The sequence below is a fragment of the Chiloscyllium plagiosum genome, unplaced genomic scaffold (genome assembly GCF_037043375.1).
Source record: "Chiloscyllium plagiosum isolate Xiang-an unplaced genomic scaffold, Cpla_swu_hap1 HiC_scaffold_39, whole genome shotgun sequence".
Classification (NCBI taxonomy): domain Eukaryota; kingdom Metazoa; phylum Chordata; class Chondrichthyes; order Orectolobiformes; family Hemiscylliidae; genus Chiloscyllium; species Chiloscyllium plagiosum.
The window spans coordinates 22,523,241-22,542,377 of NW_028270177.1; the positions used below are offsets into that span (position 1 = coordinate 22,523,241).

General features: G+C 40.8%; 1 protein-coding gene across 1 annotated transcript in view; it reads right to left on the bottom strand.

Moving 5' to 3' along the window:
* Positions 1 to 3,875: 3,875 nt before the first annotated feature.
* aqp9b (aquaporin 9b) overlaps positions 3,876 to 19,137 on the bottom strand; it is a 72,468-nt gene continuing 57,206 nt past the window's right edge. The window contains exons 5-6 of the mRNA XM_043677452.2: positions 9,675 to 9,892; positions 3,876 to 5,062 (exon numbers count right to left, since the gene is read on the bottom strand). Of these exons, the coding sequence (XP_043533387.1) occupies positions 4,870 to 5,062; positions 9,675 to 9,892 (411 nt within the window). The 3' untranslated portion in view covers positions 3,876 to 4,869. The remainder of the gene's footprint in view (positions 5,063 to 9,674; positions 9,893 to 19,137) is intronic.

Here is a 19,137-nt window from a genome sequence, read left to right on the forward strand (position 1 = left end):
AATTTATGTATCAGCTTGGCTCAGTTGGAAACCTTCTCAGAATTGAGTCAGAATGTTGTGGGTTCAAACTCCACTTAGACAAACACAGATTATATACAAACATACAAATTAGGAGCATGATAAGGCCATTCAGCCCCTCAAACTTGTTCCGCCATTCAAAAAGATCATGCTTAATCTGATATGGTTTCAAGGAAAAGTGTGGTACTGGAAATTCCTGATGAAGGTCTTATCGCCAAAATATTGATTCTCCTGCTCCTCGGATGCTGCCTGACCTGTTGTGCTTTTCCAGTGCCACCCTTTTCAACTCTGATATGGATTCAACTCTACTTCCTAGCTTAAGGCTGAATCCCTTGTTACTCTTAAGTCTGGCTATTTCTGGTCACAAAATATTCACTGACACTCCCCTTTCCACTTTCTGTGGAAGAGAATTCTAGACTCTCACCCTCTGAAGAGAAAAATTCTGCTCATTTCCATCAAAAATCAGAAGCATCTTATTTTTAAACCATGTCATCCAGTTCTAATTCAGATCCTAACAACAATCTCCTGGCCCAGGTTGATAATTCATTAGAGTATAGTGGGAGTACTGCATTTTCAAAACAGCTGCCCTGTAAAGGAGGGATTGAACTGAGGTGCTGAATTGGTTTCTGATGTTTTGGGTATTTCAATCAAGTTATAAAGCTCATTAATGGAGCTTGCCAAGTTGATATCTCTATGCCTACATTGGTTGGTCTGCTGTTGCTTCTGATTCAGATGTTGTCAAAGGCTGATTCAGTCACTTCCAGAATAATCAAGAAATTCTGGAAACTAAAAACTTCCTATGAAAGTCACTCCTACAATGTACGTGGTCTAATTTACAATCTACCTAAATTAGAAGTCTGAGTAAAGATTGCTGTATTACTAAAATGGTATTAGTTCCATTTGCCTCTTTCTTCACTTTGAATCCAGTATAATTTATTGTACATTATATGTATGTTTAAAAGGAAGCCAGTTTCTCTTGTTAGCGTTGAAAGGGTACCACAAAATGATTTTCTCTCACCTGCTTGGAGCTTTAACCTGATCTTGGAGTTTTAAAGTGACCATCTGTGTGCTTGAGATCTACTGTCGACTCAGAAATACTATCATAATTGCCTTCCCATTTGCACTGTTGATATTATAGCATGTTCGAATGGTTGCTGAGTCCTGTCCTCTTCCTCATAAGGTCCAGGTGTCTGATTTGTAAGCTAATGGTTGTATTTGTGCAAATATCCCACTTCAGTGCCATTATAGTTAAAAACGATATAACCAAAACAATTTAGATTGAAAATGCATGGAACTCAACTAGTATATTTGGATGAAAAGTAAATGCATTTTTTTCTATAACTGTAACTAACTCAACTGATTGAGCTGGTTGCTAGGTTACAGCAATACAACTGTGTAGGTTTGATAAACACAGATCAGAGGGCTGCACAAATGTTCATAGGCGGAGCCATGCCAGTGTGCAGCTCCAGGCAACAAGATAGTAAACAAATCAGCGGCAGAACTTGGCATTGCAAAATTTTCAGGAAAGAAATCTCCGTGCAGATGAATTTAATAAAAAAAAAATGAAAGCCCAACAATCTTTGACAGTTTTAATCATTGATTCATTTTGAATTAGCACTGCAAACGAAATGTTTCTAGTGCCAGTCTACAGGGGCAGCTCGACTATAGAGTCCTCGAGTCATAGAGATGTACAGCATGGAAACAGACCCTTCAGTCCAACTCGTCCATGCCGACCAGATATCCTAACCCAATCTAGTCCTACCTGCCAGCACCTGGCCCATATCCCTCAAAACCCTTCCTATGCATATACCCATCCAAATGCCTTTTTAAATGTTGCAATTGTACTAGTCTCCAGCACTTCCTCTGGTAGCTCATTCCATGCATGCACCACCCTCTGTGTGAAAAAGTTGCCCCTTAGGTCTCTTTTATATTTCTCCCCCTCACCCTAAACCTATGCCCTCTAGCTCTGGACTCCCCATCCTACTTATCCTATCCAAGCCCCTTATGATTTTGTAAACCTCTATAAGGTCGCCCCTCAGCCTCTAATGCTCCAGGGAAAACAGCCCTATCCTGTTCAGCCTCTCCCTGTAGCTCAAATCCTCCAACCCTGGCAACATCCTTGTAAATCTTTTCTGACCCCTTTCACGTTTCACAACATTCTTCAGATAGGAAGGAGACCAGTACTACATGAAATATTCCAAAAGTGGCCTAACCAACGTCCTGTACAGACACAATATGGCCTCTCAATTCCTAAACTCAATGCTCTGACTAATAAAGGAAACATAATAAATGCCTTCTTCTCTATCCTATCTACCTGCGACTCTACTTTCAAGGAATGATGAACCTGTACTCTAAGGTCTCTTTGTTCAGCAACATTCCCTAGGACCTTACCATTAAGTGTATAAGTCCTGCTCTGATTTGCTTTTCCAAAATACAGCACCTTGCATTTATCTAAATTAAACTTCATCTGCCACTTCTCAGCCCATTGGCCAGATGGGAGTGTGGAATTTGGAACACAGGTGGATCACCCATGGCTTGAAAGGCTGACTAGGCTCCTTCACTCCCTAATTTGTGTATCTGTAAGTTGGTATTATCCTATGATATTTCCCCGTTTGAGAGCTGAAAGCACAAACCTTGATATGGGTCAAAGCATCACCGAGATCCTGGCTGCACATGTGAACTGCTTCTGCATCACTGAGCCTCTGTACCCGGGTGTGAACTCATTCCTGCAAACTGCTCCATAAATTCCTTAATGCAGCCTGAAATAAAATCAGAAAGTACTGGAGAAACTCAGCACGTCAGGCAGCATCTGTGGAGAGAGAAACAGAGTTAATGTTTTAAGTCTGACTTGATTCTTCAAAGGAAGAGTCACATGAATCGAAGCACTAATTTTGTTTCTCTCTCCACAGATGTTGTCATAACTGCTGAGTTTCTCCAGCATTGTCTGTGTACATGTTTCAGATTTCTAGCACCTACAGTATTTTCATTTTATTGATTGGAATATAATCCTCATTGGTCACACACCTCTGAATCACCACAGGACTGTGAACTAAATTGAGGCTGATACTTCAGCACAGTGCTGGATGTGTGTATTATCAGCAATACTGGTGGGTCTGAGCATAAGAAGTACAGAAGGTTAGCTCAAAGAAATGTTTCTGCTCCCTCCTGGTCCACATGCACAGCAGGAAAAGCACCAATTTCTCCCATAGCACTGTTTCTGTCGTCTTACAGCTGGAGGTTAAAACTGGAAGAAGAATGAAATCTGAGGCGTGCAGCCACATCAAAACATGTAAATGAGCAATGCACATTCTGGATGCCTGCCTACTGGCCCCACCTCTGGTAGACCCAAAATGTGTGGATTTCAGCCAAGTTAGGTTGAAGCTTGATATATTTTAAATGATTACATTCCATTCAGACCAAACCCATCAGCTCTTGGGGTTTAAAATTCTACTCGCTGTTTAGCAAACAAAATGTTCGACCGAAATCCAGTCTATAAATTCAGTTTAGGACAGACATTGTTACAAACTATAGTGAATTTTCTTCTAGCTAGTAAAATTTACCAGAAAAATGCAAAGTTGAATTTCCCTAGCGCCTTATCATGTTTCTCAGGAGGACTCTATTGTGGGCAAACCAGAATACTATAAACTGCACTTAAATGAATGAAAGTTACTAGTTTCATTAGAATTTTTTAAGTGCAGTAGCCTGCACCTCCACTTCACAGAGGCAATGAAGATTGGACAAAGATATGACAGAGACACAGTTAGGATCCTCCATATTATACTGCTGATTTGTAAAGTCAGTCTTGGAAATAGCACAGCACAGTATTAAAATACAGCATAACCACAGAAGCAGATGAATAATAATTGATATAAAATTTATTCAAGTATATGTATTTGTTATTTGGTGAAGCAACACATAAAGAAGCACTTCAATGTAGGCCTGTGGAAATAAAAATATTAAACACAATATATGTGTTTTCAATGAGATTTTTATAAACATAAAATGTAGCAATAATACTGTTGATACATGTGAATGTATCTTTCTAATACACAGTATGTTTTATTTTACAAGTATTCATGTTTTAGTCGGCGTGCCATTCTTTTGTGCAGTGTTTGCAGCTTCCAGATCAGTGTTAATCACTGTTGTGATATGATTCTGTGTGAAAGTCAGATATATAAATAAATATTGCTGGAAGAGAGACATGTTGGTGAAGCTTTTTGTCTTGCACTCATCAGGACAGGTGCAAGAATACTAAATTTCAAGTGCTCAAAATTGTGATAGTTTGGAATTTGGCATTGTTGCGTTTGTCCTGATGAGTGTAAGACTAAAATCTTCACCAATATGGCTTTCTTTTTAGCAATATTCAAGTTTTGTACTATCAAGCAACTATAAATAAATGTTTACGTGTGATATAGCAGATTACACAGAAGTACAAGGTGCTTTAACATATAAATTCAAAAATCAGCTGGCATAACTCATTCACATCTATGAGTTGCTTTTTTTTTTATAGTTGTGAGTTACATTGACCTGCTCCCAATAAGGATTCTCCAAAAAACCTAATTGTGATTTTGTGACTCATGAATTGCCAGGTTTTCCTCGCTGAATATTGCATTAGTCTCAGTTCTGACTGGTCTCTATTTGGGTGCCAAACAGCCTCTCAAAATATCACTATCTAATATTAGGCTTCTTGTGTAATAGCTTGTATGATTGATGCCTCTGTCCCCTATCAATAAAATTAGAATCATGTTCCTAGAACTCATTTTTCAGGAGTACTTTATGAAATTAATTCATATTCTCTTCACAGACCCAGATCCGGACCATTGAAGATGCTTCCTCACTCTATGGTCAGCATTATTTGTTGCACTGTATTGTAATCATTTCATATTTTGCCTTCCCTTCCGCCTGTTGTTCTGAGGTACAGTGATTCTCCTTCAGGGTTGTGTCCATGTGGTGCAGCTCAATTATCAGAACATAAATGGCAGTCCCGAGAACTCCTCCAATCAGTGGTGCGATGACAGGAACCCACCACCATCCATTACCAGCTCTGTGTGGGCAAATAATAAGTAAATCAATATCAGATAGAGTGGCGGACTGATTGTCTCAGACCTGACCAATGTTGCTTAGAATTTGACACTGTTTGCTGTATTCACACAGTTATTCATTGTGTTTGAAGGTTCAGTGATGTTCAGAAAAGTCGACTTTTATTGAACTTTATAAATGTCATACAATCACTAAGTGTGAGCACCACTGGATCAATTCTTGGACTTTTTAGTCTGACAACTCCTGATGTCTGGACTGGGATTGGATACAAAGAACCCATTTGTTCCACCAAACACAATGGGATTCTTCCTGCAGTATTTTCACAAAACAACTCATATCTCAACTAGAGAAGAATGAGACAGATCAGTTTAAGGATATGAGTTAGCTATTTAGGACTGAGATGAGCAGAAATTTCTTCACCCACTGAGTGGTGAGCCTGTGGCATTCCCTGCCATAGAAGCGGTTTTAGCCAAAATCTTGAATGGTTTCAGGAAGGAGTTAGATATAGTTCTTAGGCTAAAGGGATCAAAAGATATGGGCAGAAAGCGGGTATAGGGTACTGAGATGGATCATCAGCCATTGGCCATATTAAAAGATGGAACAGGTTCGAAGGGTTAAACGGTCTACTACTATTTTCTATGTTTCTATTAAAAGGCAGTCACAATGAACAATCTAATCATCAAAGTTCCAAGCCCACCACATGCAACCAAAGTATAATTCAGAGTGAGAAAATTATTAAGTCATACAGCATAGAAAGAGGCCCTTTGGTCCACCATGTCTATGCTGACCACCAAACACCAAACTGAATTTGGTACATAGCCTACTGTGCCCTGGCATTTTAAGTACTCCTCCAGATGCTTTTTAAATTCTACAGGAGTATCTGCCTCCCTGCCCTCTCAGGCAGCACCTTCCATATATACCACCCAATGGGTGAAAACAATTCCTCCTTTTACCTCTTCTAAACCTGTTGCTTCTCAGCTTAAACTCATTCCCTCTAGTCCTAGACATGGGGAAGGAATTCTCACAATCTACTTTATCTTTACTTCTCATAATTGTGTATGCCTCAATCAAATCCTCCATCAGCCTCCTCTGCTTCAATAAACACAAACCCAGCCTATCCAAACTGTCCTCTTAACTGAGACTTCTCGTCACAGGCAACATCCTGGTGAAATTCCTTGGCGCCCTCTCCAGTGCAATCATGTTCTTCTGATACAGTGCTGACCAGACGTGGACACAGTATTCCATCTGTGGCCTGAATAACGTTTTACAAAATTGCAAAAAGATTTCCTTGCTCCTATATTCTAAGTCCTGGCTAATGAATCCAATCATCTCATACGCCTTCTTCACTACCTGTCTACCTGTGCTCACACCCTCAGGGAGTATGCCAAAAATATAAAACAACAGAAAAGAACATTCCGAACAACAGAAAATATTCAGTGCTTCTGCTGTCTCACTATCATCTCCTTCTTCAGTCTGATCGAGTATCTCCTTCCAACATGGAACAGTCTTGTTTACTGATCCTGAACTCTCTTTTATTAAACGGCCTAAGTACTACACAGTTTGTTATTCTCCATAGGGTCAATGTTGGAGGTCAGTCATAAAGTTTTCCTATTGCAAAAACTAAATCGGTCAGCCAATTGATGCATTGCAAATTCCCACAAGCAACAATTTGACAATGACTGGGTTACAAGTTTCAAATGTTGGTCGAGGGAAAGTAAGCGAACTCCCTTGCCCTTTTTCAAATGCTGTCATGGGATTTTTCATATTGAGCTAAGAGGCCAGAGAGGGCCTTGGTTTAATTCATCCAAACACAGCAAAACTGATGGCAGAGCACTCCCTCAGTACTGTACTCGAGAGCTTCACTAAAATGCACAGTTTCAAAAAAATCGAATTGTTGTGCATATACAGACCACACGTCATTACGAATTGATTCTAACATCCTTGTTTGTCTTATTTGTGCAAGGGGCCTGAAATGTATTAAAGAATACACATAATTTTCACTGTTAGTTTGTGCATTATGAATGCAATTTGAGCACTCTTTCTTTGGAGCTCAGAACTTGCACAATCTTAGTACATAGTGCCTCTTTCTATCATGCACCGAGGATTACCTGGCATGCACACATTCTGTTTATCCACCAGCACATCAGGTACCGAGGAATAGATATAATCAGAGTGTGTACTGCCAGGTTAAACAAGCCTGAGGAGCTGAGCTTATGTCAGTTGTGGCTACAAAGCAACTCATAATATCATCACTTGCATTAGATTCTGGAGGATAAGGCTGTCAACCATCCCCTTCTGCCAACATAACAGATGGCACCATATGGCATCTTTCAATCAGAAACTTCCTTATTACTAAATGTATAATTAATCATTTGTCCTCATCTTTACTATGGTCAGCATTAAAAAAACTGAAAGCTCATTTTAATTAGTAAGTTTGCAAATAACACCAAAATTAGTGGTGTAGTGGACAGTGAAGAAGATCATCTCTGAGTAAAATGGGACCTGGATCAGATGGGTCAATTGGTTAAGGAATGGCAGATGGAGCTTGATTTAGATAAATGTGAGGTGTTGCATTTTGGTAAGGCAAACCAGAGCAGGACTTAGACACTCAATGATAGGGCCTTGGGAAGTGTTGCCGGACAAAGAGGTGCATAGTTTCTTGAAAGTGGAGTTGCCATCAGACAGGGTGGTGAAGAATGTGTTTGGCACGCTTGTCTTCATTAGTCAGAACATTGAGTACAGGAGTTGAGACATCACGTTGTGGCTGTACAGGTCATTGGTGAGGCCACTTCTAAAACACAGCGTTCAGTTCTGGTCACCTATCTATAGGAAGGATATCATTAAAATTGAGCGTGCGCAGAAAAGATTTACAAGGATGTTGCCAGAAGGGTTTGAGCTATAGGGAGAGGCTGAATAGGCTGGGGTTGGAGGCTGAGGAGTGACCTTTATAGACGTTTATAAAATCATGAGTGGCATTGATATGTTGAACAGCCAAGACCTTTTTCCTAGGGTTGGGGAGTCCAAACCTAGAGGGTGTAGGTTTAAGTGAGAGGAGAATGATTTTAATGAATTAAAAAAGGACCCAAGGGGGTAGCTTTTTCACACAGAGGGTGGTGCGTGTATGGAAAAGGTGCCAGAGGAAGAGGTGAAGGCAGGTACAATTACAACATTTAAAAGGCATCTGGATGGGTACATGAGTTGGAAGGGTTTAGAGGGATATGGGCCAAATGCTGGCACTTGGTCACATTGGGATGTCTGTTCAGCATGGGCAAGTTAGACTGAAGGGTTGGTTGTAAAACTCTATGACTCCATTCCAAAGCCATTAATAAGATATCACTTCTGCCACCTGTCGATACAGAAATCGTAAATTAGAGGGTGAGTGGCAATAGGGATGAAAGTTGGAAAACCTAAACTAAGTGTCGGGGCATCTGTACTGTTGGATTTTGAAGTATATCGAGAGAAGATTTGCATTTTGTTCAAGTCAGTGATTTTGGGAGAGAAACATGCAATTCTAAAGATGAAGTTCCCTGGCTCTTAATCAAATTTGCGATATCACTAAGATGTAATATAGAGGAAATATATCCCCATGAGATTGTTTCAGCTCATTGAAGATTCTACGGTTCAGGAGTTGAAAATTGACTCATCTCTTCTGTGCCAGCAAGTTTAACTGATCTGAGCCGTTGACGTAGCAGATATGGTCTTATGCAGTGAACTGTTTATGGAAAGTAAAATCAAAACACAATGCTCCCAGGACGATGGCTCATGCAAATATTGAAAGCTTAGAAAGACTTCACTGGCCAGGCTACTAATTAAATCAGGAAGAGTTCTGCTTTGTTTGTAACTGTAAAACATGATTAGCTGCAGGATTAATATGCTGCATTGTAGAAGGGAGAAAGGAATGTCTGGGCTGTGGAACTTACACAGTTGATTCTGAAGTTTATAGGAAGAAGGCAGAACTACTTGTACCTTGGGGGTTCAAATTTGCTTAATTAAGAACATAAGAAATAGAAGTAGAACAATTGGCCTCTTGAGCTTGCTCTGCCATTCAATTAGTTTGTGGCTGATCTGATTGTGGCTTCAACTTCACTTTCCTGGCTGATCCCCAGAACCCTTGACTCCCTGTAGTTAAGAATCTGTCTAACTCAACCTTGAATACATTCAGTGACCCACTTTCAACAGTTCTCTGCAGTAGAGAATTCCAAAGATTAATAATGCTCTGAAAGCAGAAATTGCTCCTCATTGCCATCTTAAATAGGAGCTCCCTTAACTTTAAACTGTGATCCTAATTCTAGACTCCCCCATGACAAGAGTCATCTTCTTAGTGTCTATCCTAATGAATCATTTCAGAATTTTTTTGTTTTAAGAAGATCATTTCTCAATCTCTAAGCTCCAATGCATTGTCACCAAACTAGCACAACCTTTTTTCATGAGGCAATCCATTCATCATGGGAGTCAAAGTTCAGGGATTTTAGCTGACCACTGGATCTGCCCACAAAACTGGCCATGCCCAAGTAATAAGTGCACCTGTTTTTTCAGCATATGAGGAGTGTCTTCAGATTAGACTTGCAGCTTAGGCACAGTTTACCATTGTCCTAGAATTGTTCATTGTCACTTACGTAAAAACCTCCAGTCCCCATCCAGCCACGGCTGTGAAGAGTCGTGGTCCAAGATCACGAGCTGGGTTGATGGGACCACCACAGTTGTACCCCATCGAAAGACCAATGACCATGATGATGAGGCCAATCACCACTGGCTCCAAACCTTTGGGGACGCAATTATTCTTAGAGTCTAAAATGGCCAGAATGGAGAAGAGAAGGGCAGCAGTACCCATCATCTGTTCAACACAGAAGCATATTTCATTAATACAAAAATAAAATCCTCCAGATCCTGATGATCTGAAATACATGCAAATAATGTTTCAACCTGAAACATTAACTTTTTTCTCTTCACAGAAATTGTTGAGCATTCCCAGTATTTTTGGTTTTCCTTACAGCAATCTTCATTAGTTATATACTTGCTTAATACCATTTACAACTTCAATTTTTTCCATCAATGTACATGAAAAAGGAATCCTACAGATTTGATTTCCGATTTCTTTCCCAAATGATTTTAAGACATGATGCAAGGAGGCTCAGTTCTTTAATTTGACATGCATCTGAATTGATGTTGATGTTTGCAAAGAGGTTCATACTTGCAATTGTATTTTGAAGACTTAACGATATTCTTTGACAGGTGGAAATTCCTAGGACTGCTTTTTGGAAATCAATCAAAAGTATGTCATGGAATCTCAAGCTCCAGTCCAAAGAATAATAGATACTGCACATTTTTGCATCACAGGTTAAGTTTATTTAATGAAACCACTGCTTCCATGTTTATAACATGTATAATTGAACTACTTGAGTATGCGCTTGATGCATTATGACAACATCAGAATCATAAATGACTGAAAAGAAAATCATTGCATATCAGACCAGAATTGGTACATGGAAATGCATTGGAGTTTGATGGTTGCATATTCATTCTCTCCATTTTTATAGGTGCTTGGTTTTCATGCCAGAGTTTTTCTTTTGATTATCTTTGGCTTTAGCATTGCCTTGCATTGGTGTGTTTCTCATTTCCTGTTGCTGTATAGATTCAAGATTTGTTGGCAAATGGGAGAGCAACTAAGGTTTTTCATTGTATAGCTCAAAGCTTTGTTTGCTTCCCTGTGTATGTCTCACCAGACTGTACTGCGTCGGAGAGTGCAATTGTCCAATTCTCTGGCTTCCAGTTCAGTAGTGTTCTACCTGGTAGCTAGGAAGTGCGAATCAAAATTGATTTTGTAACTCGAAAGGCAACAATTTACATAAAGCTGATAATAAGATTTATGCAACATTGGCCCAATATAGTTCTGGGGTAAATTCTAAGCTTCTCCATTTGGCACAAACAAGTCAGTTGCAAAATCAAATTGACTCAATTGCCACTGCTGGTATCATTTAAGGGGGTCCTTGAATGGGCAGCCGAAGTACACAGACCAATAAACTAGAATCACTTCATTAGCCTGGGCACATCAACACCATAGGATCTATATTCATTTCTGAACTACCAATGAAAATAATAAGAATCAGTAGTTAAAAGGAGCACACCGTGCAATTAGAAACATTTCATATTTTATAAATAGATCTTTGTAGCTGGGATGAATGTAAGTGGGAGAAAGTGAGGGCTGAAGAAGGGCTTATGCCCGAAACATCGATTCTCCTGTTCCTTGGATGCTGCCTGACCTGCTGCGCTTTTCCAGCAACACATTTTCAGCTCATGAATGTAAGTGGTCCTGCTAATCTCACGTCAATGTAACAGCTTCTTAGCAGCAGGGATGAGAACCTGGGTATTCCAATAGCAAGGAGTAGGAGGATGAAACAAAGTAGAACCCGTCAGCATTTCAAGAGACTGCAGCTCAAGCAGATATTAGATCTCCTATAGAACATACAGGCAGCACATGTCAACTGAAAGTTTTATTCAGGAAACATTTAGTGCATTTCACCGAATTTGCAAGAAGGTGGTTCTGTCTTGTACTGAATGATGTGCAGCAGCCATTGATCTACTTAGTCTCAATGGCAATGTGAATGCAACCACTTCATTCTACTTCATGTCTTACAGCTACCGGTGCACTGTACAGTCCAGTCATGCATAATTCAGGTCACTGATTCTGGAGAGCTGGCAAAATCACCACCTCTGACTTCCCTGCAAGACAGAAAAAGATGTTGGGCCATCTATTTTTACAGGGATGCTTATTTCTCCAGGTAAAGTTACATGCAGAATGACTTACTTTTCAATCTCCAATAAGTCGGTAAGGCGTCAAGATATCTCCACCCTTGGCAATTAAGCACTGCCTGATCATCTTAGGAATGTAAATTACACCAGCTGATGATTTCAGCTTATTCTCCAATGGAAAGTGATTATACTGCATTATAATCATGCGTATCATCAGGAGGTCCATGAGATCTTTAAAGAAATACTATCACTTGCTTAAAGGATCAGGAGGGGCTTTGCAATACTTCCACATCTTGTCCTATGAACAGTTATACCTGTTATGTCATTTAACAGCATCCCCCAAACCTTCAATCTCATCCACCTAAAAGGACAAGAGCAGCAGATGCATGGGAATATCGTCAGCTGCAACTTCTTCACTAAGCCAAGACTGATCCTATCTTGGAACTATTTTCAGTTCCTTAAGGTTGAAATCCTGGAATTCCATTCCTAACAGCACTGTGATTGTTCTACACGCATAGGCTTGTAACAGGCATTGTACCCCCCTCCTGGCGTTGAGTAATGCAGCTTACAATCCCCTTCTCAAGGACATATAGAGATGGGATTAAATGTTGACCTAGCCAGTGACTTTAAATGATTGTTTAAAAATTAAAAACTGGCATTTGTTACTGCTGGTTTTGACTCTGTTGGTGCCAGAACATGGTGGTGCTGGAAAAGCACAGCAGGTCAGGCAGCATCCGAGGAGCAGGAAAATCGACATTTCGGGCAAAAGCCCTTCATCAGCCCTTCCGAAAAGTCAATTTTCCTGCTCCTCGGCTGCTGCCTGACCTGCTGTGCTTTTCCAGCACCACTCTGATCTAAACTCTGGTTTCCAGCATCTGCAGTCCTCACTTTTGCCTGGGGCAGAGCATGCAGGCACCATCATAATGATCTGCTCTACACCAGAGCACATCAAATCACTGAAGGCTTCTCTTCGATCTATTTTTGACACTACAATTTTTCATCCTTCTCTTTGACTTACTTATTGTGCAGGATCCATTCAACTAATTCCCCATTGAATAACTTAATAATATATCTGTCCTTTTCACACCTGGTAAATATGTCCATAATCATCACCTGAGTGAATGAATCCACACAAATAAAGTGACCCTTGCCTTTTGATCCAATAATTATATGTAAACAGTCTTTTTTAAAAACACTATGCTTCCCAAGACGCCTACATGCATTTTCTGTCACCTGCTGTAGCAATTCTAGATGCCAGGATCACAGGGGATAGTTGTTCCTCATTCTCCAGAAAACAGTAATGGATCAAAATTGCTCTCCTTTCTGATTGAAGAAGACTGCTTCTGGCTGCATTTCTGGAGGCTGCTAGTCGCTCTTTAAAAAGCCACCATTGTGCTCTGAGGGAGAAAGCTGTTGGTGCTTGCTGATGATCCAAGACACAGCAAAATCAGCAGATGAGTTCTAGCTGTCACTATTTTACTGAGTTCTGGAAATGTGGCGTCAATGACTAGAGGGATGCACTGGACTACAAGCAGGGCACGGGACAGGGTGGGGGAAATACAGCAGGGCCCGAGAACTGGAGCCATAGGCTACTGTGCTCAGGTCAGGAACTGGGGAGGGGTGAGAGGGACAAAGGTCAGGAGACAGAGTGCTGCAAGGTACCCAGGCCAGGAGCAGCACAGCAGCTCATAATTTAAGAGCCCTGCCTCCAGGTAACTGTTGTATGTTATTAGACAGCTCTTTGTGATCTGGAAACCATTATGCACGGCACACTGCATTCCCTCCACTATTACCACTTGGGCAGGAGTCTCTGCTAAAGTGAAGATAGAGGCAAAAATAAGTCATTGGTTAGTTCTTAGCTGAGGGTCTGACTGAGGTGAGTTGCCATTTGTTCCAAAACCAAAGACAAACTTCTGAGATATTGCTGCAAAGGCGAGATGTGGACTTTAGAGGCACATCTGTCAGTTGCCACACAGCCCAGTCCCTGCCTATAAACATTTCTTGAAGGTCCTTCTTTTCAGATAAGTATCCAAGAGTTCTGAATCTCTCACCTCTGAACCTCAGCCTTTGGAGGGTGTTCCATTCTCACTCCTCCGGCAACCTTGTACCTTCTGCTGCACCACACCAGCACTATCTAACTGCCACTGGATGGAAATCACTGGTGCCAGGGCCTATGGGAGCAGTGATTTCACAACATGTGAAAAAGACAGAGATGGAGGAAATAAATATGGTGCAGGATCATCTTCAGGAATTTCTGTGTGGCTTAGTATTTCAGAATCACATTATAATGTGTGAACAAAGGACTTCATCCCTAATGCTCCCCTCATCATCATCTTTTGTCTGCATCATGCTGTTGGATCTGCAGAAAATGAGAGAATAATTTAAGAATATTAGGATGACAGTGTGTCTATCACTGGCAATAGTAATTTGCCATTGAATTCACCATCTCCCACAGCAAGAACAGAACACATCCTCACCAACTCCATAGCTTTCTCCTCTAGGATGAGAGGGCATTTAAGATGGGGATGCCCCACTTATGACCTGTCTTGGTCATGCTTTGGGTTCCCCTTTCTCCTGCAATATGACAGAGTAAATAAGGGAAGCCCCCCAGCTGAGCAGTGTGTGCCAAGTGACACAAAATTGCTGAAAGAAGAGATGTCAACCGACTCAAGGCATTGGTAGGGGAGATAGCTGGATCTATCATAAAATTACATGGTTAAGCCTCCACTAACAAGAGTGTGCTTTGATGGGTTAATTATGCATATGCTACCTTAACGTATGTGCTGGTAGGCAAGGAGGGAAAGGAGCAGTATCCAGTCTTTTTTCTTAACTGTCATGGTGAGGCTGTTGATCTTCTTGTTGTGCTAAACTCTTGTCCTGAAGGTAAGTCACATTGCTCACGTCACCTCCCTCAGCTGGAGCAAGGCTTGCTGGCATATGCAGACAGCACTTATTTGTTATGACTTGCAGTTTTTTCAAAGTGGGGTTAAAGGTCAGATTTGCTGAAGTTCTGCCATTTTCTCCATTTACTTAGTGCAAGTGCTCCTAAGTATCATGGAAAGCTCGATGAAAAGATCCAAAAAGGTTCTAAGAATTCAGTGAGCCAAGCATTGTTTCTTCCTGTTGTTGTGATCATCCCATCCCACTGAAATCTCCTTTTAAAGAATCCACTCTGATTTCAATGGACTGCAGTCGATTAAACTAATTTTACATGGCATTTACATCAATGGCTACTCCGACAGGTATTCATATGAGCTTGCACAGGAAACTCTTGAGTAACTCTCGCCTTTCCAAATTAACAGTGGGTGTAATTCTCCTTATCATGGTGTGTAACACTGAAATAGTCTAGTATGAAGGTACCCATCCAAATGCACAGCGTGCTCACAAATTTACTTGTTAAGTGCATCCCTTGGGGTAGTAGTAGTAAGTCATACGAATGTGGAAGGACTTCAGTTTGACTTGGTGAACAAACTAAATAATCACAGCAAAGAGCTTACCAGGGCAAAAAACAATTGCATAAAATTGGGCATGAGGTGCTCCAAACTTTCCATTTGTTAAAATTCTGAGCAGCTTGTGTGTTTGCTTGCGAGATAGGGATTTTGATTCCAACAAGACGCTTACACTTACTGAAGAAGAAATTCTCCCCCCAGAGACCAAGGCTAAGAGGATCTTTGTAGAATGTAATAGAGATTTATGATTATTGCACACAAATAGAAATCCAAACCACATGCTAAATTAATATTAAGTGAAAGCAGGATCTGGATCAAAAAATCGGACCAGATGGGGTTGGTTTATTCCGAATTTTCTTCAATAACTACATACAAGCTGGAATTCATGTAAAAACTTCATAAATTTTCAATTTCAGTATTATCATTGTTCAATTAAAAATGAGGCATAGGACAAAGGGATAACAAAAATAAGCCCTTTATTTAAGAGTTATTAAAATATTTTAAACCAACAGTGATATTTACAGTGCTAATAAATTAAAATTAAATGAAGTATCATTACTATCATAAGTCACATGCATGTCAGTAAGAAATATATGATGTTCCAAAGAACTGGAATTTGTCACAAATAGGCGTGGTGGTAAATTGTTGAAGCTATGGTAGGATGGCTATCTTCCAAAATGATTACTAATCTGATGGAAAGGGACATGGAGATCATGTTTCAATATAAGTTAAGGTTGACATGCAGCAGATGACTCTTGCTTTCTTTTAACTTACACTGAAAAATTGGAAGAATCAATTCTGGTGCTTTTTAAGGATGGGGACACAATGAAGTATAGTATCCTTGACTAAACTTTCCCTTTGTACTCAAAGCTCTGGAGAAGGGAGGATCTGCTCCTCTGAATCTTCATTATGTGGTGACTGAATTGCAGGAAGCTGAGCTGAAGTCTCTCTCTTATTTGCCCTCTGAGGTAACAGTGACTGTGTTCATCATCTGGGTATTTGGTGAGATTCCTGTTGGTATGTAGATGTTTTCTAAAGAGAATTTACACCCAGACATTTTTGCTGCATATAGGACAGAATAGCAGATGATGGCGTTTTTGACGAGGTGTTGGACTTCTCCTTCAGTCTTCTCTCCGCCTCCGATTTGCATTTGACTTTGAAGAGTGCATCATTTTTCATTTGGTTGTGCAAGGTGTAGGTTCTCTGGAGACTCAATATCACTACCTTAACACCTAAGTGTGAAGGCTTCAGAGTGTCTTTATTCCATTTCCTTTGATAGCCATGAAAATACACTCCAGTACTGGATACAGATTTGTTTTGTTAAGTGAGTGTCATCCATTCTGACTACAGGAGCAACACAACTCAGTTGTGACGACCTTAATACAGTGCGGGTGTTGGCAAAGCTAGCTTGGGTGAACATGTCAGTGTCTGGTTTTGTATCCCGTCATCAGATGTTTCCAAAATTAAGCTCAAGTAACAATGGATAAATGTTTTTTTTTATTCATTCAGGGGATTTATGCATCACTGGCTGGGCATTTATTTCCTATTGCTAGATGTCCTTGAAGGTAGTGGTGAGCTGACTTCTTGAGCCACTGCAGTCCATGTCCTATAAGTATGCAGTTAAGGAGAGAATTCCACAATTTGGACATTGCGACACTGAAGGAATGGTGATATATTTCCAAGTCCGAATAGTGAGTAGCTTGGAGGGAAACTTGCAGGTGGGATGGTGTTCCCATTCATCTGCTGCCTCTGTCTTTCGAAGGGGAAGTTGGTCATGTGTTTGGAAGCTACTGTTTAAAGAACCTTGGTGAATTTCTGTAGTGCATCTTGTGGATGGTACATACTGTTGCTACTGAGAGTGGAGGGAATTAATATTTGTGGATGCAGTGGAATCAAGCAGGCTGTTTTGTCCTGGATAGTGTCAAGCTTTTTGAATGTTACTGGAGCTGCAACCACCCATGCAAATGAGGAGTAATCCATCATACTCCTGACTTATGCCTTGTAGATGGTGGACAGGCTTTGGGGGATCAGGAGTTGAGTTACTCGCTGCAGTATTCCTAGCCTCTGACCTGCTGTTGTAACCACCATGTTTATATGGCAAGATCAGTTCACTTTCTGAACTATTTGGCGTGGCGATGGTATTCAGTCTGTTTCACGTGTGTGCAGTAGAGTAGGCAGAACTATTGCTGTATAGTTTTCAGTTTGATAGTCAGACTGATGTTCAAATCTGCAGAAGCCTACATTAGTGTGTGTCTCATCGTCAATATAGGCAGCTCAAGTGAGTGAAGTTGAGAAATTCATCTCCACTCTCTTGTGTCTTGTAACATCTGTTTGCACACCCTGGACTTTCTACATCCTCTGTGTAACAGGTCACACTAATGAACAGTTACAGCTGTCATTGTGGAACCAGCACAGTGTTACTTGTGGCTAAACTTCCGTTATCAGTTGATTTTACACAATATTACAAAGTCAATTAATTGACATAATTATGCTTATAACAAGTTGCTCTGAGAAAATACAGATGTTCACAGATTGCTTTATCAGGTATCAACAACTTCTCAAAGTATTTTGAGAACTGGTCTGGAAACAATGTTTCCTTTGATTTATATACCTCAGTAAGAGTAAGAATGAAGACTTTTTCTATTTAAGAGAGGGGCTAAATGGCATAAATCAGTTCAACTTACTTATAAAACTTCCTCATTTGGAATGGCCATAAAGAGACTGTCCACCATGAGCTGTTTCCCCTGCCATCACTTGCCGTTCTCCAGAAGTGAAATGCTGCTTGAAAATGATTGGGAAAACACTGAGGGTGAACCAGGTCAGTCAGTTTAAGGGGTGAAAACACAGGATTCCCATCCACTGGATGATAGGATGATAGGGGCACATATGTGAAGTTGGCATTTTGCAAATCCCAGCTACATTTAATTTGCAATTATTTCATTTACAATTCGCTTTGCATGCAGAGTGAAGGTGCCGAGGAGATCAGATGCTGGTCAAAAGGTGATATGCACCATGCATAGGTATTTGTAAAATAAACATTGTCATCTCAATGAAGGTGATGTTGGCAGCAATGTCATTACAAAATCCCAGTGCTGGCCAAAATTAACCAATGTTCACACAGTGTCCAAGAGTGCTGTGGGAGCCTTCATCACCTGGCATCTAAGTTTAACAATGGGTTGTACTGAGTGCAATAAGAAGTGGAACGATTGATGTGGGTCTGGAATAGGAAGGGATTCAACATGCAGCAGGTCAGTAATCAGCTGGTCACTCATCCAGTACAACCTTTACCATGTTGTTACACACTCCGAGCCTGAAGCTGGATGAATGATGGAGACATATCAGGGTGCAGCATGTCCACTGTGTGCTCAGCCCTCACCTACATAATATGCTCATGATTCTTCTGACATACAAGAACCTCTTTCATTCCTGATATTCCCAACATAGGTCATTCTGCAGAAGTCCTGTGCTTAATGCTGATGGGCTGTTGGTCACCTCGGCTGCCTTCCTAAGAAGGCAAAGATGGATACAGGAGGAGAAAGGTTTGATGGCAAAACCACGATGAGGAGTAGGCTGGCAGGAGGATGAGGAGCATCCAGGTCACATTAGTAGAGCCCATGGGATTCATGGGAGTGCAGGAGGCCCAGAGTTTTCCAGCTCCAATACTATTTCCTGAGGCTGAGCAAGGGGCAATGCCAATAGAGGCTCCATAAGTCCTGAGACCCAGTGACAGATCTGTGCCAGGTGCTGGAGTGGGACCTGAAGGCTGCAGGAATGGGTGGCCATCCTTTCCTGGAGGCAGTGAAGGTGACAGCTGCCTTTAACACCTCTGCGACTGGTTCTTTCCAGGGAGTGATCAGTGACCAGTGTGGGGGATCTCTCA